Below are 21,134 nucleotides of genomic sequence, written 5' to 3' on the forward strand. Positions count from 1 at the left end.
TTGAAACATAAACAAACGTCCATTCATATTTTAAATCAACTCAAACTTTTATAGAATCTAATCTTACAGTAACGACAATTTCTATTAAAGCAAACATTGGATTGTCCTTTAATGTTAAACATATAAGAATAATGGAAAAAAAAAGATAAAGTTGCACACTGTTCTCATCAGAGTAAATTGAATCTTCCTGTGAACTGCAGAGTGGCACAAACACACCGTCTCATCCTGAATCTACATGCATACAGAGACGCTACTGTAGAACAAACACACACACACACACACACACACACACACACACACACACACATCACAGGCTACACAGCTCTATCTCCTATTGTGTGATTAACAAAACACAGTGTGACAGAGAAGGGAGAGGAAATTAAAAACAGGTAACAGGAAGGAGGACAGATATTTGCTTTTTTCCCCACTGCATCACTGCACTGCTTCCTCTCATCTGTTCCATGTTTTGTGTGCGGCATTAATCCAGCTGTTAGACCGAGACTTCATATTCTAGCTGAAAATTCTAATCGTGATGGCAGAAGACGGCAGTGGTGCAGTCGTGGTGCGCGTGCAGAGGAAACAGAGCTTAGGAAACGGGAGAGAAAGTTGAGCCACTAACCTCTCACGGGTGTCCCCTTCTCCCTCCTGGCTCATGGGGGGGTGGGGAAAGGAGGAAAGGCAGAAAAGACAGAACAGGAAGAAAGAGAGTTGGAATCAGCCTTTTATCAGTGGGACAGATGTCTGAGAGGCAAGTCACTTACTGAGGAGGCTCACAGCTCTGATGTGGTTCAGTATGAGTATTTGATTGGAGGAAAATAGTTCACACATCTCTTCTACAGGTTGCAAAAGAAGTCAAATGTGCACAGTGGTCTTTGCTCCCACAACCAGAGCTTCAAAATGTTCTTTACGAGGACTGCAGAACAAAATATTCATGCAAATGAGCTCAACAATGCAGGTGCAGCTCGCTTTGATATACTGGTGTGGAGCATGTCAAAGCACAGAGAGGAGAGGCGCTTTCTGCATCGATATTGTCGACATTTTATCCACCAAAAGCCAAACATTTCAGATCATTTCAGACCGCTGGTGCTGCGACGTGGCTTTTCTCTGCTCCGTGATCGGCTCTGTTCTGACATCCTGGCGGAGCAGCGTCTACTCAGCCACGAGGTTGACGAGGCGAAGTAGCATCAGTCTGTGTTTTGATCCAAATTCTGAGGTGGACTTTGAGAAAGGGACGGTAACATTTGTGCTTCCTTGGGAAGTTAGATGATTTTAATGTGGACAGGAAAATCTTTTATTGAATCGGTCCTAACTGTTTCTATGGTTGTCTGGTTTGGTAACCTGAGCATGAAAGACAAAAATATTGTTGCACTTGTGTTGTTTTTATCTGTACCCCTCATGCTGCTTTGTCCTAATGGTTGGTGGAAATGTTGCACAAGAAAAGTGAATTTAAAAAAAATCAGTTAGAGGAGAAAACAAACCTGGATCTTTTAAATCACAGGCCTCTGCTTTTCAGTTACAGTTACATAGAAATTTACATTATAGATATTTTTCTAATAAGTCAAAACTGACTTTCATATCTCCTCAGAGTTAAATGCCTTAAGAAAAATCCTCTAAACAAAGATGTTACTTCACGATTTCATGATCTGATTTTAAAAGAGTGGACACTGTGTACAAGAGAGTCTGGTGTCAGTGTTGGTTTTCTTTACCCTGGCTATGAGGGAAGGAATTGTTGAGCTGTTCCATCACTTCCTCCAGCCCAGATGCATCTTGGGAAGGGCTGGACAGCTCATCATCACCTGAAACAAGAAGGAGAGGAAGTTTTTCCATTTTCAGAATTCTGCTTCCTAAAATAATAAAGTCATTTTTTTGGGGAGAAGAATGAACAACAAACAAACGTATGCACACACGCACGCACACACACACACACACACACACACACACACACACAAATACAGTATGTTCAAACAGTGCATCATAGTCTAATGTAGAACAATGTCCAACAGTGTGCTCTCTACATGCTGACATACATGACGTCTCTGCTTACAACTCTATTTATATCCACTGTGCTTGTGTTTGTGTTTGTGCGTGTGTGTGTGAGAGTGTGTGTGTGTGTGTGTGTGTGTGTGAGAGAATGTGTTCTTACCCATTGTGTCAGTAGTCTGGCTGGCGGCCACACGGAGCAGAGGGAGGGAGGAGTCGGAGCGCTGAGAGGAGGTGGAGGGAGAGGACAGAGCTGTGCCGTTCACCTTGGAATCCGTCTGACGCACACACACACACACACGCACACAATATTAGATACACAATAAATTAGCAGCTACACTGTACAGCTGAGGTGTGTCTGTGCGACCGACAGTTTTCTGGCAGTCAGACAAGACAACGTGGAGGAAACAGATTCAGTCTGAGCTCTGTTAATCCAGGACACTGGTACAGTCTTCTGCTGCAGGCTACATCTGTGGAGGGGCTGCCTGCTCTATAACAAAACAACATACATGGAAGTCTCACTCTACACAGTATGAGACCTTTAACTGCCTCACACAGCTGTGCAGGAGCAGCAGTGTGTCTGTGTGTCAGGCTGTAAACTACACAAAGCGAGTCTTGTCTTAAAATAACCAAACCACGGATCATGGAAACGGAGAGGAGCTCGATGCCGGAGGAAGGGCAGATCGACTTGTTCCCACTGGCCGCTGTGACACTCTCACCTCTTGTCTGTCAGACACTGCAGCGTGGTGGGATTACATAACTCAGCTATGACCAAGATGCAAACTTTTACTTTACTGTGTGGAAATAATCTGAGGTTTCCACCTCCCAGACATTGAACAGAGACATTAAAAGGTGAGTTTTTAGGTAATGAGTCACATGTGTGGAGTATGGTGTCTGTATCTGCCTCCTGAGATTCCATGTGTGAGATTTTGGAAATGTTCTCACATATAACATCATCTCATTCAATATTTCAGATGTGGTAAATACACAAAAGCTGAATATGTCGATTGGTAAATTTCAGACAAAGAAAGACTGAAAAGCAGAGGCATGTAGCCTCATTCAGGGGATTCATTTTCTATTAAAATTTAATCATCTGTTCATTTTCAATAATTTCAAATGCATTACTTTATTATTACCTTATTACCAATTTCAAAATGCTCAAGCAGTTTTGGCCCCTGGGATGCAGTATATAAGTTGATGGTGCTGTTTTGTTTCCTACTGCTGTATACCTGCTCTAGCAGCTGCCTCAGCCTGTGCAGTTGGGACTCCAGCTGTTTGTTGTGGTCTTCCAGTATCTGCATCCGGGCCTCCAGTCGTCCTTTGTGTTGCCGAAGCAGTTTGGCCTCAGCGATGAGCTCGGCGTCGCGTGCGCTCTGCGGCGACACTGGGAGCATCTCTGGGGGTGACGGCAGTGGGGACAGGCCCTTCCTGTCATGGGCTTTCTTTAGACGGTCATACTCGGCTTGAAGCTTCCTGGAGTGGAGGCAGCAGGGGAAACAGCAGTAACAGTAAACATGTTATCTGACACGCATGAGAAATTTTCCCAAGTTTCAACAAAATCCTACTGTTGCAATGAATTTCAAGCTAAAGGAGGTCAAATGTAGTTTACAGCTACAGTTGCTGTGGTTTATCTTTTACACTTGTTCACTTGTATTCTAGGACTGATGAGGCAGGAGGACACTGATACTGTGCCGCTATAAAAAAGTTAATTTTTACAGGGTTTGAGGATTTAAACAATTAAAGGTCCATATTTTACCTCACAGACTCCCATGTTAAAATGTCCAACGTTACAGCAGAGCTGAACATCTTTACAGCCTGGTACAAAAAAAAAAAGGTTTTGATGGCCGCTTTAAGTGACCAGTGGGTATCGTCACAGCTACTAGCTGTCTGCTCAGCGTCACTTATTTATTTATTTATTTTTAAATCTGACAAATAATGACTTGTGTGGTTAATTGACTAACAGAAGGTGAGGAAGTCTGTGCTCTCTTTTTTTTGTGGTGGGTATAATTATAGTATAATTTTGTTAGCACTAATTAGCAGGCATGGCTGTCTGCGCTCGCCATACCTGGCTCGTTAGCTAACTAGCTAATTAGCCAATAAATTAATTAGCCTTGGGTTAGCCTCTGAGCAAGATACCCAGATGTGGTGCTAATGATGCTAACGGGAGCATATGCTTGCCATAGTTATTAAAACCGGCATGCACCTAAGTCTCAGCCCCACTTCTTTGCCCATTTTTGAAGGTGAGTCAGGTAGTGCCAAGATGGCAACAGCAGAGCAGCCCACTCCAAGCTTCAAAAATCGCACTTCAGAAACCTATAGGTAACATCATGGAGGCTGTGTCCATCTTTACTTATAGTGTATGGTTGTGTCTAGTTCTGCTCCATCAGGGAACAGAAGTTAGACCTAAGTCTTCTCTACTTATGCTTCTCCTGCACCGTATTTACCGTTTATCATTATCCTGCAATTGTCACTGCAACAAGATGTCACTGTAAGGAGGCACTAAACTGAATAGTTTTACAGTTTCAAGATGCAATATGAAAGCGAAACACAAGACCCCTGAAGACCCCAATTTATAAAACACAAATTAAGAAATGTATGAACCTCCAAGCCCCTTGTTATTTATGCAGAATCAGATGTAAAACACTTAGTAAAGGAATTAATCAGGGAACAGACGATATTAATTGAAAGATGACCTGTTCTCCTGCTCCAGGTCACCGAGGACCCTTTCCAGCTCTCCCTTCTCCTCTGTTTCCATGGAGATGAGGATCTGGGCGGGGCTGCGGGGCTGGCTGAGAGGAGAGCCTTGGTTCAGAGACTGGCAGTAGTGCTGGATCAACATGTGCTCGTCATCGCTGCAGACACACACACACACACACACACACCGATGATGGGTAGATATATACACACATTTACATCAAAGACACGCCGGTGCATGCACGGACACACACACACACACAGAGAAAAATGGAGAAAAAGAAAATCAGACAACGCAGCAGTGGAACAGGACGGCACCACAGAAGAAGACTCTAAAACACAGCGGGGACAGAGAGAGGGCCGCGGCTGTCGTCTTTACAACACATTTGTCCTGAACTCTGACTGAACGCTGGATTGTGGAGGGATTCAATTGGCCACGCTCTGCCAACTCTGAGTGATCACACGCGCAGCCCGTGGTGTTTAGCAGGATTTTAATTAGGCCAGCTATTTAGATGCTGCTGCATACACTGCACCGCTTTCAGCTCAGCCAGTCCGCCATTCTGAATACTTGAGGCACTGCAGATATGTGCTGACATGAAAGTAAAACTCATTACGTGTGTGTAGCTCTCTCAGCTCTGGTGTCGAGACGCTTTCTGCTCGCCTTCATCAAGCTGCATTTTACAAGTTATGTTGTTATGTTATGTTCATGTTTAATACACTTGAGATAACTTTATTGTCTTTGTCTTGCAGCCAGGCTAAACAGAGAATACACACAGACTTTAGTGTAAGATACATAAAACATAATAACATACATAGAAGTTTTGTGAGACAATTTTCTGTGTGCAAGACAATGACAGTTCCTTTTGTGGCTGGTTGAAAATGTGTAATTTAACTATGTGGATCAGGTGTTTCTTATGCAAATAAATTTAAATTACATTCAATTTAAATATTGTTCGAAAAAATGTCACATCTCAGTTTTAAGGCTGTTGCAAAAAAACTGCATTTTCATATCAATGTTTTCTTCAAATTGCCAATATTAAATACTGTTTGCTCAAATTTGCAGGTTGTAGAAGCAAGCGTAGCCTCACGGACACAAATTGATGATGGACTGACTGGATGAACACACAGGTGTAACCTGAATTATTGAGAGTTTGGAGATTTAAATACGGTCTATGTGATCTAGAGGCTCTGGACATTAAGAGACACTTTAAAAACTGACATCTCCTCAGAACCCACAGATGTAAAATGAAAATGGAGAAACAAAGAACTATTTTACACCAAGATGTTAATTTTGATTTGTATGATTCAGCTATTAAAGCAGGACAAGAGCTAAACAGCTGCCATTCTGTGATGTTTTTCTGCTCCTCTCTCTGAACCGTGCAAAAAAACATTTTTGTAGATAACACTGTCAACATCACATTTTTAAGAAAGAGGAACCAGAGAAAATAAATGCACGTCACAGAAATGAGTTTCAACAGATAAAAGCATGCTCTTGCAAGAATAATGGACCTACTGCACATATTTACATAAACTCATTGCTCGTTGTGAATGAGCTGCACATTCATTTTACTGATATTCTCTGGTAATATCAGTATATTCTGCTCAGGTATACAGTGAGCTCACAGAGTATTCAGGCCCCTTCACTTTCTTCACACTTTATTGTGATGTAGGTTTAATTTTAAATGGATTAAGCTGCCATTTTGTCCATCAATCTACACTCAATGACCCATAGTGACAAAGCGAGAACATTATTTTTTGTAAACTCTCTCATTTAGAAGATGATTCAGATGCTCCAGATTGAGGTCAAGAGCCTCCTCTTTAATTATCCTGGAGATGAGTCTGGAACTTGACAAACTGAACTGATTGGACTTAGAAAGACACACACCTTTGTGTATAAGGTCGCACAATTCACACACAAGTAGGCCTCTGTGCTAAAACTGTAGCTGGTATAAAATCATTTCTAATGCTTGGAGTGTTCACAGCGGCCACAACGACTGTGAAATGGAAAAACACTGATTCATGGTTATAAAATCATTTGAGCAGCAGCTTGGAAATGGTTTGGAAAACAGCTTTAATGGAAATTCAGCTGGATTAAAACACTGTACATGTGAGCACAGAGAGGGGGAGAGAACAGGGCGTGATGATGCCAGTTGTTTTCAGCGCTTCAACAAAACTTTTCAACTACATCTTTAATTTTGCACACTGACCATACAGAGTGCAGGTTTTGACTTAGTCTTGTTTCTTTCTTCTTCACAGTTTTTACATTTTAGTTATTTCTTTCTATGTTTTTTTTTTTTTATTTTTGCTTGGAATTTGCTTCACAGTATTTAAAGGGCCACTGAGAACATCAGTGAAAAGATTCTCTCGTCTGATGACACAAAAATTGAATCTTTGGGCCGAACTCCAAACACTGTCTCTGAACACCCGGTACTGCTCATCACCTTAGCAACTGTCTCTCAGCAAAAGACCAATCAGAATTGAGGGAAGGATGAATGCAGCCAAATACAAGGAGATCCTTAAAGAAAACCTGCACATGACCTGAGACTGGGTGACTGTCCTGATGACTACCATCCAAGACCATGCTGCAGTGGCTTGAGAGGCCCAGACAAACTGTGGCTTAAACCCCAAAGAACATCTATGGACACCTGAAGGTGGCAGTTTCCCATCCAGTCTGATGGGATCCACCAGAAAGAACAGTTTCAGTTTATATTTGTAATATTGTCTAAAAACTTGTCATTAAGGCTTATTAAATATAGATTGATTGGCAAAAATGGCATTTATCCATCAAAACCTCAAAGGGTCTGGACACTTCCTGAAGTCACTGTATTTGATCCTATAATGAAACAAGAATAAAACCAGAGTACGAGCTCGTATCCAGAACTGTGCACATGTATCACAACCAGCCAATGGAAATAAAGACGACAAAGCCAGTTCATACACAGCGGGCCAATCGGTGAGTGACACACAAACAGACAGACAAACAAACAAACAAACAAGAAGCGGTTCTCACATGCTCTCATTGGGTGAGATACTGTCATTCAGATAAGAGCCATTACGATTCTCCATTTCTGCTAACCTGCGGAGGGGGAAGAAACAGAGCAGTCAGTCCCGAAACCAAAAGGCTGAATCAGCAGCTTCTAGGGGGAAAATCCAGTTCAATTCTGAATTCAAAGATTTTACTGCCGAGATTTTGATTTTGTTGTTTTTTTCCCTTTAGGGTCTTAACTACAGCGCAGTTTGATGTGGAGAAAAATCTCCCAAAACCAGCTTTCAGTTTCATGTTTCTTGTAACTAACTTGGTAAATTCCACCTCTGTGGAGGCTGGTTTTCACGTGATGAACGGTAGAATATGCTGTTATTTTTCTGCAGGGGCTAAATTGAGGCCTGGTGTCTCCAGTAACACAGGTTGTGTTCAAACAGCAGCAGGAATAGTGGATAATGGCGTTGGGAGTTCCTCTGTGTTTGGCATATGTTGTCATCATTTTATCCTTAACAGATGAAATGTTACACACCCACACGCTGCCACTTTATTGTTAGTGTTTACAGCTTCAGTCTCCGGCCTCTTTGGCTTCTCGTCTTGAAAATTACTTTTTAAAGGTGGCGACCGGCAGCCGTTTAACACATAACACTGCTGATTGGTTTTCAATGTAATATGACTCACGTTGTTACTGTCTGTGTAACAGTGAACTATAGCAGTCACTGGATGAATTGCTGGTGCATTAGTGACAAACTCTGCAGTGAGACTACGTAATATTGTGTAAGAGAAAAGGGTCAAATCAGCGGTAGTTTCAGACACTTGTTTCTAAAAGAAATAATACCAGTTTTTTATTATTTTAAATGAGAAATTCAATATCAAAGTTACATATGCATTAATGCTAGAGCTGGGAGTTGATCAGCTTAGCCTGACATAGCATCTGTATTTCTGGGTGCTCAGTAACACACCAGACACAGGCCCAATTCCAGTCCGGTCCCTACAACCCCTGGAAAATACAAGCTCACAAAGCAGCTTCCTGTGATGTCACTAACGACGGTTTGAATTATTCACATTGTGATCTGTGAAATATTCAAACACAAATAAAATTCACTTCATCACCATTGTACTGAAATAAAGTCAGAAATCTAAAACAGGAGATACTCCAGGATGTGCGTGAAAAAGTGTTTTCTTATTAGGGGTGAACCAAGACTTTAAAAGGAAAAAAAAAACCTGCGATTATCTTTAAAGAAAGCAGCATCTGGCCATTAGGAGGAGTCTTGTAAGGAAACAAACCTCCTGGCTGTGCTGCTCCAACAGATCCATCATGATAAAACACTTGTGAGCGAAAAGCCAAAGATTTAAATTGCCCTGTCGCTATCTCCACTAGATCAGCTTCCTGGAGGTTTTGAGTGTCTGCATGAAAAGTCAAGAGATTTTGGGGCTTTATCAGAGCTCAAATAAAAAATGCTCCGAGCCTGGCTGTGAGCATTTAAGCAGATGGACTGTGACAGACTGGCTGCTGTATTTGTCCTCCTAAGCTACTGCATGCTGCAGAGACAAGAGATAACCTCGCGGCCTGGGAGCTGTCAGCCGACCCAGAGCTTAATTATGTTCCTTCTTCACCCCAACACCTTCCTTTACTCTGCTGGATGGTATCTGTCACAGATCCCCCAGATCGAGACATGAAACAGGCTGAGAGCACAGGGCTGGAGGGGGGGGGGGGGGGGGGATGTGACTCAGCATCTGTGTCCATCAGCATGTGTTGGTGTGTATTTATGTGTGTGCGTGTGTGTGTGTGTCTGTTAGCCCAGGGCAACAATGAGTGGTGTCAAATACTCTCTGGCAGGGATCAAACACCCGGCCTGTGGCTCCAGCCTCACTCTGACTCCACTGAGGAATGCCAACAGTGCCCGACTGACTGATTCAATAACCAATTGATCGACTATTTGATTGACTCATTGAGTCATTGATTTGACTGCTTCTTGTCCCTCAGCGGTGGGTTTGCGGGAGCAGTTAGGATCACTGCAAACTGAAGGAGCGCTGAAATGTTTTGGTGAATAAGCTTCTGATTCACTCAGCGAGGCACCACATGAATACTGATGACGTCTCCCTCCTCCGAGTCCAGTATTGATGAGGTTTTCGAGTGCACATGCCGGCGCACTGGATGGTACAAGCAACATCCCAGAGACATTAGCATATGCATATACTGGACTCTCAGCGCAGAACGCTTATTCACCAAAAAGTCAAACACATCACTTTATCATGTGAACAGATTCAGTCTCTACTGTATGCAAAGGGATATCTTGACATTTCAGTTCAGCCTCTACATCGTTCTTCATGATTACCAAACTGGAAAATTATTTTAGCACACTCAGCAGTTAGACCTATAGTGTGGCTTAGCTTTAAAGGTCCCATATTTTACACTTTTCCAGTGTTTTATTTGAAGTGTTGATATCCGTAAGAAGATATATTTTTGGTTTTAAGAGCGAAAAAACCATCTCAGTGTAGTTTTACATCTCCTCTCTCAGGCTTCTCTCTGGAGCTCCAGTCACAACTGCTCAGTCAGCCAATCAGAAGAGAGGCTCTGACTCTTACTGTTTTCTGAGTTGAATAAAAACATAGCAGATTTCAGGTAAACACTCAGAGAAACTAAATCCTCCAAGGTTAGATGGTCCAGGTGGCTTGGGGCATGGCTGAGTGCTTTATTGTGACATAACAAAGTCCTGATGGCTCATTTTAAGGCTCAGTCTTTGCATTTCTCTGTGGACTGAGCACTTTGATACTTTCCCAGTAATAATAAGAAATTAGTAATTTAATATAGAACCTAGACCTGCTTTATAATAAAAAAAAGACATGGACATCTCACTTTATACAATATGGGACCTTTAAGTACCATTTTTGTCTATGTGAAAACTGCTGCAGTGATATTAGGAAGGACAGAAACTTCTACATAAAATGTCAAATTCCTGTTAATAAAAACATACTTTAATGCAGGTTGTCAAGGTATCCCATTCTCCATCTCTAAATAATCAACAATAGTGCATTAACTTCTTTCAAAGCACAGACATAGACAGTCATAAATATATTGAATATTGACCTAGAGTGAGCTGTTTTAGCTGTTTAACGGTTAAATTTTGACTAAATATGCATTTACCGTCTGGCCATCCGCTTTTAAAAATGAAACATTGAACAATGCTCTCACATGACTGTCTCCTTTGAGGTGTGATTGACACTCACAAAGCACAAGGATTTACACACTCAGTTGCCAGTTCACTGACACCTGACTAAAACCGAGGCAGTCTACTAAGTCCTGCAATAAATCCTCCTTCATGATGGTTCCATTGTTCAGTTTTTGTAGGAAGTGTTTTTAGAGAGCTGCTCCAGACAGAGAGATGTTTCTCTTACTCAGCCAATCCTCACTGATATAAATGGGGCAGATAAAACCTTGAAGACAGGATTTATTGCAGCGCTGTTGTGTTACATTGCATTAGCTTAAGCTAACTAGTCCTAAAACAACAGCAACTGACTATTACAGGTGAAACATGTGCTGACATTTAGCTTATTTCTTGACATAAAAAGCTGGATATAAACAAACATTATTAACTTAAAGCTTCCCTGTCTTCCTGCCTCCTTTGTTTCTGCCTCAAATACACAGCTAACACCTCATGTAAAGCATTAATAAGCTACTATATGAACATGTAATAAATGGTTTTCTATACACTTTATATACAGGTATTTTTTAAATGTAGGCGTCCTCCTCTAGACCTCTATGACTGGATTCTGCATAAAGGACATCATAATGAAAGACAGCTGCAATAATGAAGAACGTCTTTACAGTAACCTTATGTGTGGATCTTTTGTGATTTGGGGCTTTTAGGTCATCATCATTATTTCTGCAGCCCACATAATTTTATTAGCACCTAATCATAATATGAATAATAATAATAATAATTAAACATTTTTAGTTCTTTGTTTTTTGTGTGACTTCAAAGACTTTGCACAGTAATTAATGTAAATTGCACAAAAATATGAAAGCAACACTTTTGTTTTTGCTCCCATTTTTCATAAGTTGGAATTAAAGATCTAAGACTTTGCCTCAGCACACAAAAGGCGTCTTTCTCTCACATTTTGTTCACAAATGTGTTTAAATCAGTGTCAGTGAGCACATCTCCTCTGTCAAGATGATCCCTCCACCTGACAGGTGATGACACAGCACGATTACTGCACAGGTGTGACCTGGGCTGGTCACACTAAAAGCCCACTTTAAAATGTGCAGTTTTATCTGGAAAAAAGGGACATTTATTAGGTACTGAAGTGTTTGCAACATGGCGGCAGATGAATTGCTCGACAACGGGCCTCAGGATCTTGTCACAGTACAACAAACTGTGTTTGTGCTTTTTGTGTTTATAGAAAAAGTCTTAGATCTTTTATTTGAACTCATGAAAAATGGGACTTAAGATAAAACTGCTGCATTTATATTTTCGCTCAGTGTACACACTTGACACTGATGGGCAGAAACAAACACTTTGGACTGACTGTATATGACCTGTGCCTGAAAGGTAGCATCAAATCATCAGTGTTAGCATTTATAAGATTACTCCACCTGAATAACTAAAACAGACTCACTCAGTTGCGAACAGGAGAAGGAAACGTACTGATTTAATACTGCTTGATCTGTCGTAGTCCTCAAACCATGATGCGTTCAAGTGGTCCGAGGTAAAAAAAAAAAAACAAAAAACCCTCATTTGTGACTAACAGCTTTTTAATGATCAACTTTTCGATGTCTTGAGTGTATTGTTGACTGAAAGTTCCCCAGAACTGCGTCAGCAAAGAATTAGGGCAACCGATCCCCCTGTGAGTTATGACGGCATGAACGCAGTGGGGGAGAAGACAGACATCCAAGAGCAGAAAGTGTGCTTTAGCATTTTCTCCAAAGTCATTATTCCAAATCACATCAATCATGGTGTTTCTGGTGTCTGCGAGGGCTCTCTGGAAGAGCCATTATCTGTGACACTCACAGGGCCGAGGACGGTAGTGGGGAAAGTAAAAAAAAAAAGAAAAAAAGTGGAGCACGAGGAAGGTTACATCCCCGCGTCCTGTTCGCAACACTGTGAGGAGGCGCTTGCTAAATGCAGATGGTGCATTACCGGTTGGCATAGTGCTCGATCCGAGTGTGCGTGTCGTCGTGTGAGAGCTGGGGGGACGATCCGGGCCTGCGAGAGAAGAAGAGGGAAGAAGAGACAGAAAAAGAGACACAGAGCTCATGAATGCAACCAGGAGGGACTCATTAATCCCAGCGCAGACGCACACAAGCCACATGAATTCACAGGAGAGCCGTGACGGGAGCGGCAGTGCGACGCACAGATGTGTGACAGCGTGAAATGCTTCGTAAATAAGCTCCTCGCTTGTATCCTGCTCTCTCGGCTTGGAATACATTTGCCTTCACTTCAAAAGAGACGTCAGATCTAAGATCTCACACCTCGTTCGCTGAGGGGAAGATGAGTACTTTGACATCATTAACCAGGAGACTCTAAACAAGTTTTTCTGCACTGTCTTAGTCCTTGAGAAATTAGGATGTGACTCTTTAAAGTCCTGAAAACTTCCCTTTAGAAGGGCACCTTGACGTTTGGAGGTTTCATCTGTTCAGAGCACAAACAGAGGAGTTTTTTCCTTGAGATGAAGGTGAATGGATAAAGACGTTTTCAGGAAATCCAAACATCTAAAGAACTCCACATATTAAAATTATATGGACCAGAGTTTTTCCACTTCAGTTTATGTTTTCCTTTGCAATTCTTAAGCTTTAATGTGCAGAAAAACACTGACAGGGTGACTTCACATCACTTATTGACTTGATACAGGTAAAAAAATTCTTAAAGTGACGGTAAGACTGAAAAGATTGTGCGCAGTTAACTTTTTAAATAAGGTTAATTATGTGATAATTCTGCATGACATTACTGGCCTGGGTGTTTTTTTTTTTAAATGACAAAGTGTGAGATGCAAACTCACAAACTAACTCAGCGACCACAAACAGAATGAGTGTGAGATGGGAGGAGCTGAGCACGTGTGTGTGAGACACAAAAAGACTTTGTGGTTAAAGGAATAAAAACAAAATCGTGTGCGTTTTGCGTGTGTGTTTGAAAGAAAGAATATTTGAAGATGAGATGAACCGGTGCTGTGTGTGTGTGTGTGTGTGTGTGTGTGTGTGTGTGTGTGTGTGTGTGTGTGTGTGTGTGCATGTGCGGGCCAGGTACTCACGCATGGTCTACGGGCCAGAAGTTGATCAGAGTGACAGGACTGCAAGACAAAAAAACGTGAGATGATGACACAAGAAGTGGGAGGACACTGCACAGCAAGGCATGATGGGAGCTGTAGTATGGAAGGCAGGGGGGGCCAGATGTGTGAGACTATACTGAAGACAGGGTGATAAAATATGAGTTAAAGTGCACACGTACATGCATGGGCACGCTCACACACACAACAACAAATCACACACTGTCATTATTGATAAGGAACTGATTATTGATTCACCTGCCTGGTGCAACTAAACAATTAAAATGCCATTAATACAACAAGCAGGACAACAAACCATTTAAAATATAACAACACAGTCATATGATGTGAGATGTCCAACCTTACTGTGTGCATGCACTGATTTTTCTTAAAGAGACGTCAAGAGCATCCAACACACATAGCCTTCACTATGGTGTTTAAATCAGTTTCCTCTTTATCTATGTTACATAATCACTGTGTTCCAGATGTGCAGATGTTTCTATCACAGTAGGGACACATTCACTTCCTACAGTGGCAAGAAAAAGTGAGTGAACCTAAGGAATTTTCTCCATTTATTTATAAATTGCGTTTCGTTTTTTTTGTATTATGGTTAAAAAATAAATAATAAAAATGTTTCATTATCAAAATAGTTGTTGGTTAATTTTCTGTTAGTCAACCAATTGACTAATTGACTAAGTGTTGCACCTCTTGTTTTTTTGTCTTCATCCATAATTAACATTAAATTTAGGAGAAGTTGACTGAGCCAGAACAAGTCCCACAGTGACACTGTATATTATATTATATTATTATTATATCTTAATCTTTCTGAATCTGTTCAAACTTCGCTCCCTGAATCTTTGACTTTAACTGTCACAGCGTCAAACACACACTTGATATGGGTGAACAAACTACATAAAGACACATTACAAGACATACACACAACACTGCACAAATACTATCACAACCAAATCTTTGTTATCAAACTGTGGCACACTGCATTGCATGCATGTGTGTGTGTATGTATAGGTTTAATTCCATTAAATGTCTTTATGCAGTCAGTCCTGTTTGCCTGTTGGCCTTTGTGTGTGTGTGTGTGTGTGTGTGTGTGTGTGTGTGTGACTCACGTCTCCATGTTGTCTCCCTCTAGGATTGTCTGGACAGGCAGGTAGCCCATGCGTGGGTGTTTCGCAAAGTAGCGCTTGGTCCTGAACTTGTTCTTCAGCACCTTGGCAAAGTCCCTGACATCCTCCCCTGACGTTGTCTGGAGAGAGAGAGAGAGAGAGAGAGAGAGAGAGAGAGAGAGAGAGAGAGAGAGAGAGAGAGAGAGAGAGAGAGAGAGAGAGAGAGAGAGAGAGAGAGAGAGAGAGAGAGAGAGAGAGAGAGAGAGAGAGAGAACAAACGAGGCTTTGTTCAGCTGGGAACAAACACCTTCAAGTGACTCCCGCTCATATATTTCTTTTGATTTTATTCAAACACCCAACGAAGCGGAGTTGACGCCCTCATTGTCAGGGCCAAGTGTGTCATTACAGTCACAAGAATGAGGAAACAGAATTATGACTCTCAGCCAGGGCCTCAGCGCCTTAATTTCAGGGCTGGGTCTGGCCTCCAGAAATCACACTTAAATATTCTTTACAAGGCAGAAATGACATTTAGACGTCTTCATTTCAAGTGATAGTCAGTCAAGTCATAGGTAAAAACCCCTGACTATTCTCTGACTTTCTCTCTTTAGTTTTTATAACTTACAAATCCAAATACAGGCTGTGTGCATTTCTCTGTGGACTGAGGCTTTGATACTTTCACAGTATTAATATAGAACCTAGACCTGCTTTATAATCAAAAAACACATGGACATCTACCTTTATACTATATTGGACCTTGAATATTTATCATGTATCTTGTTTCTACTTTGTAAAAACAAGTCATGGTTACAGGAAGTAACATACTGGAAATGTTTTTTTTATCAATCAAATTAACAATACAGAGAGTTGCAAGTAGAACAGACCTGGGAGCTACATGGATTTAAAAGCTAAATTAAAAAAGGAAAGTTTATTTTTAAAAAAAGTCAAACTATTCCTTGAACATAAAAATACTGATTGGTGCAGCTTTCATGAGCACTGTGGATGCTGTCTAGTGTCCGGAGGTGTCGCGCTCGTACCGGAGTGCAGTACTCGACCATGGGGTACTGCATCTTGTGTCCCTTGGCAACGCGACCAGAGAAGAAGCAGCTTTGGCAAATGTCATAGTTGAAATGTTTCAGGCTCCGATATCTGAAGAAAGAGAAAAGGAGGGAGGGAGGTCAAGAAAGTAAAGAGAGCAAAGGTGGGAGGGGTAAATGTTAAAAAAAAAAATAGAGGAAGAAAGAGAAAAAAAGGAGGAAGGGGGGAGAATCGACAAAAGAGAAATTTACAGCTTTGTTTTGCTCAGGGTAGGAGCAGTGAAAATTCCTTCAGCTCGCTTCCTAAATGAGGAATGTATTCTCCCGCCATGGGACTCTTTATTGAAATTTATCGCCAACAACAAAAGAGACACACCTCCTTTTGCCGGTCCCAACCTTTAATTAAATAAAGCCTCCTGCGTTCTGTCTGTATTTTAAGGGTGGGGGTTAAAAACACGACTGCACGTCTGTCATCATAATCACATCATCAATCATTCATATGTACAAGTGTGCTCTTTTACAGCCCTGCTACTGCTGCTCAGCTAGATCAAGGCGACAAATAGGTTCACAAGCTTCTTCACAGCTGGAGCACAACTCTGGTGACAGAGAGGAGCCTCTGATCAAATGAATGAAGTCAATGTGTTTTTACTGCAATAATTACACCACACAAAAAGCTTTTCAGTCTCATAAGTTATGTGTGAGCTTGCGAATGGGCCTCCTGCAAGAATAGTTTTGTATTCTTATCATCAACCTCTCCTTTTCCTGTGAGGTTTGCTCATTCAAGTGTTGGTGTTAGGGGATCAGAACAATTAGAAAATATTATTACAGCTGTCAGTGTGTCATCAGAGCACAGCCGAACGATGACGGAAATCAAAAAATGAATGGTTTGACATTCAGTTTGGCGCTAAAAGAAATCTTGATTGAGTGAACAGCCCATGATTCATGGTGCCTCCACACTGTGCGATAATAAATTTGCATGTTAATTTATGTCATGCAGTGTGAAATGGGCCTAAAGATGAGTCTGCAGCCGTGCTAGCAGCCCTATGAGGCCGTACTAGCTAAATTAGCTAAATGCTAATTGGCACTAAACACAAAGTACAGCTGAGGCTGATGGAAATGCCATTAGTTTTGCAGGTATTTGGTCATAATCTATGAATAACTGTACAACATTTTGTGCACATGCTGATGTATTTTACAGAAAAAGTGAAAAGTTTGACCCCCATGGTGGCGCTGGGGGAAAGTCAGGTGATCACTAAAGTCAGAGGGATTCATCCTCAGGGAACCACTAAATTTCATGGCAATCCATCCCCCTGTTAGACTGAGACTGGAACATTTAACTGGCACTAAGGGAACCTTACTAAACAGTTTAAAGTCCTGCTTATTTATTTTAGCGTTGTGGAGGCAGCCAGGGAGTCCTTCAATTTGGTCATAATTGAGAATGAATTTTATGTTTTAATTATGTAATGAGATAAATAACATGATCCTCTACAGCAAAATGGCTCAAATTTCTGCTCGTTTATTTTGATTGGACATTAAGATGTCAAGAAAGAGCCCGGCTAAAAATGGTGAATTCTTTAAGGGACATTTGTATCGTGAAACAAACAAGCGGTGGTTGTGCTGCGGTGGCACTGACCTGAATCCGATGATGGGACACTCCTTGCAGATGTTACACTTGGCCTGGTGTTTGGCAGTCTCAGCAGCGGCCACACGGTGCAGGACGGGTAACCACACCATGGACTGGGGCTCCAGACGCATCCAGTCCAGGAACATGGCCGCCTCCAGTTCTGGTTTGTTGTTGGCCTGGAAAAAACAAGGTTGCAGGAAGGATGGTAAGTAAATATCAAATGAGTGAAATTTGATTTTACCATGGTGGATGACAGAAATAAATAAACTTTTTCAGAAAGTATGGAAATTTGGAAATATTTTTCCCATCTTATCCTCGACAGATAAGTTGGAATCATCTAAAAAAAAAAAAAAAAAAAAAAAAAAAAAACAGCTTCACATTTGACAATATTTCATTTCTCTCGATGTTTCGGTTGTGAAGTGTTAAAAATGACCTTTTATGATATGTTGTGAACAAGCAACAACAAGCAGCTAAAAAAATGAAGCCAGCACTGAAGTGTCAAAAGCTGCAGTTCCTCCAATGGCCACTTGAGGTCGCCTCCAAAAGTGAGTCCATCCCCAGAGACCCCCATGTTAAAACATCCAACTTCACAGCAGAAATAAACATGTTTCCAGCTGATATTCTATATTTGTCCTGTGGTCAACAAATCCCATAAATCCAACAAGGAACTCATCCCCCTACCAAGTATTGTGTGCATATCAAAACAAACACACACACACACACACACACACACACACACACACACACACACACACACACACACACACAGTGTAGTTTAGTTTGACTCAATCCCACATACACTGTCCTGCTGCCCCAAATACTCACTAGAGCATTAATCCTCCGCTGAAAATAGTCCTCAACAAATGTACTATTTCCTTCTGTTTATTTGTTAAAAACCACAGTGACCCAGCTGATTCTTTTTAAAAAAAGAGGAATGTAACTTTCTATTTGTGAGCTGATTTAAAGATTTACCTCATCAGTAGGAATCAGTGGGCTTCAGGGCTGAGTAGGAAGTTGTAAAGAAGGGGACACAGGCTAAGACAACACTGGTTTTAGTCTTGTCTTGGGATTTGTATTTTTTATATAATAGAAATATTGACTATCACAAGCACTTTCCTTTAAATGTTTACTTTGCTATATATTTATATTCAGTCTCATCTATATTAATTGATTAAAAAAGATTTATGTCTCCCATCCATATTTAAGAGTTGCAGAGACAGGAAGTAAAAATAAACAGAGATGACAAATTAGCTTCATGCATCACTTTCCCTTCAGTGTCAGACACTGGTGTCTGGAACATAATTTATACATTTTCTGTAAAGTTTTTTGTTTGTTTTATTCCATCTATTATCAGTCTGTGTTTCTTCAGGGTAGAAACAATCATGGACTATAACAGCTTCAAAAGCCTGAAAAACCCGATGTTGACAGCTTTTACATAACAAGGCCTGTGTTTTCTGAGAGATCGAATAAAAATATAGTTTATATAATTTCAGGTAAACGCTAAGAGAAACCAAATCTTGAAAGGTTGGATAGTGGGTCCAGGTGGGCAGGGCTTGTTGCATAACTGAGGGCAGTTTGCTTTGTTGTGACATCACAAAGTTACAGAAATCCTGATGGCTCATTTTAAGGCTCAGTTTCTGAATACAGGCTGTGTGCATTTCCCTGTGGACTGAGGCTTTGATACTTTCACAGTTTTAATATAGAACCTAGACCTGCTTTATAACCAAAAAACACATGGACATCAACCTTTATACCATATGGGACCTTTAAGATAAACTAAATTACATTTCACTATCATTTGATCCTGGTCCCAGTCGACAGTGTTCATTACGACAGAAATTATTTATCTTTTTCCAGAGGAAAAACAGTAAATCTATCCTCTGAATAATCTGTGATCCCTGATACATCACGCACCAAAACTATGTGACAACATCAGTAGAGGAAGAGTTGGGAACTTGCTCTCTTAATGCTCTTTCTCTCTTATTACAGCCCCATGCATTCACAAGTTCATAATGTGGGGAAATGGAAAGCTCGACAGGCCTGCTGTGCCTGGTAATGGCTGCTCAGCTGTGACTGGACAGTCGATGTTTGGGGAAGGGATTTAGTGAATGGTCAGTTTCTTTGCCTTTTCACAACATTTGACAATGGTTTGAATAAATCTGAGGGGGAAAAAAAAGCTAAACTGTCACATACTTAATCGTTTTTAAAACCCACATTTTAAAATGATTTTCTTTCTTGCTTGTCCATAAAAATGTCCAAGTTTCCATTCCAGCAACATCGCTGCAGCGATGACAGATGATTTGTTTGATCCCATACAGTCTGTCATTCACTTACTACCCCCCCCCCCCCGCCCCCTTGTTTTTCTCACTTGGTTTATCAATGTTATGCCCTTTATTTCCAGCTTATCTCTTTGTGACAATGCAGTTTCTTTCCATAAATAAACCAGATTTAGTCTGAAGTAAACAAACAGTAGGATGCTTGGTGGGGCTGTGGGAATATGTGGCCTTCATCTAGAGGGCCTCAGGCATCAGTGCAAATACACATCCGTGCGATAGCAGCATTTGACAGTCCTGTTACTATTATTAGTGTTTACATTCATTATTACTGTCTATGACTCTGCAGGAAGTCAAACTAGACTGCTAACTCAGATCCAAACAGTTAGAGGTGAGTGTGTGTGTGTGTGTGTGTGAGAGAGAGAGTCTGTGACATACAAACTGGAAGCAGCTGCGGACGGAGGGCTCAATGTTGGACCCGCCGAAAGAGGCGACCTCGCCGAGCTGCCGGGGGATTTGGATGGAGTCGTGGAGGAGGAGGCCCAGACGACGCTGGTCACAGAAGCCGGTTGCGCTGGCAACCTGTCTGAACAAGACTGGAGGAGGGAGAGATGAGGAAGAGCAGAGGCAGGGGAGAGGGATGGAAAGTGGAAGAGGGAGACAAGGGGAGAAATGTGAGATGGGACAGGACATAATAGATAGAGGAAGGAAAAGGGGAACGGTGAGTGGGAACAGATGGAGACAAAATAAAGACGCATAGATGTTGTAAGACTGGACAGAGAAGACCTAGAAACTTGCTCCACTTTTGGCAAAATTTGCTGGTTCGGATAAAAAACATGTAGTGTGTGATTTGTCCCTCTGCTCCCAGTTGCTGCTACCTGAAATGTTAGCCTGGACGCTACAGTGACTCGGTATTGGAAAGTGACGAGACAGTCTGAGCTGGGGCTAGCCGGTTAGCATGCTAACTTCAGTTGAAGAAAAGAAGTGATATAATGTGCATCATAATGATGTAATGCTATTAAAGTGAATGACTTACATCTGTATTTATCCTCCAGGTGAGCCTTGCAGAGTGAGATGATTCCAGTTTTGAATGACAGAGTCCGGATCTTTCCAGTGCGACCACTACCACGCAACAAAACAACGGGTTAGAATATGTTCAGTCTC

At 41.4% G+C, this 21,134-nt stretch overlaps 1 protein-coding gene across 14 annotated transcripts in view; it reads right to left on the bottom strand.

Annotated features, from left to right (window-relative positions):
* dmd (dystrophin) overlaps positions 1-21,134 on the bottom strand; it is a 298,427-nt gene that overhangs the window by 4,076 nt on the left and 273,217 nt on the right. For 10 of the 14 annotated variants that reach the window (XM_071463817.1, XM_071463813.1, XM_071463810.1 and 7 more), the window contains 12 exons: positions 21,007-21,092; positions 20,409-20,566; positions 17,707-17,873; positions 16,074-16,185; positions 15,043-15,179; positions 13,904-13,942; positions 12,796-12,861; positions 7,685-7,750; positions 4,674-4,832; positions 3,210-3,453; positions 2,144-2,258; positions 1,707-1,796 (listed from right to left, as the gene is read on the bottom strand). In XM_071463817.1, coding sequence (XP_071319918.1) covers positions 1,707-1,796; positions 2,144-2,258; positions 3,210-3,453; positions 4,674-4,832; positions 7,685-7,750; positions 12,796-12,861; positions 13,904-13,942; positions 15,043-15,179; positions 16,074-16,185; positions 17,707-17,873; positions 20,409-20,566; positions 21,007-21,092 — 1,439 coding nt within the window. Of the gene's footprint in view, positions 1-619; positions 646-1,706; positions 1,797-2,143; positions 2,259-3,209; positions 3,454-4,673; positions 4,833-7,684; positions 7,751-12,795; positions 12,862-13,903; positions 13,943-15,042; positions 15,180-16,073; positions 16,186-17,706; positions 17,874-20,408; positions 20,567-21,006; positions 21,093-21,134 lie in introns of all 14 variants that reach the window. The other 4 variants (XM_071463815.1, XM_071463820.1, XM_071463816.1 and 1 more) reach the window with 2 other exon arrangements.

Source organism: Trachinotus anak, unplaced genomic scaffold, assembly GCF_046630095.1.
Source record: "Trachinotus anak isolate AG129_WGS33_773 ecotype Australia unplaced genomic scaffold, CSIRO_AGI_Tana_v1 ptg000026l, whole genome shotgun sequence".
NCBI lineage: Eukaryota > Metazoa > Chordata > Actinopteri > Carangiformes > Carangidae > Trachinotus > Trachinotus anak.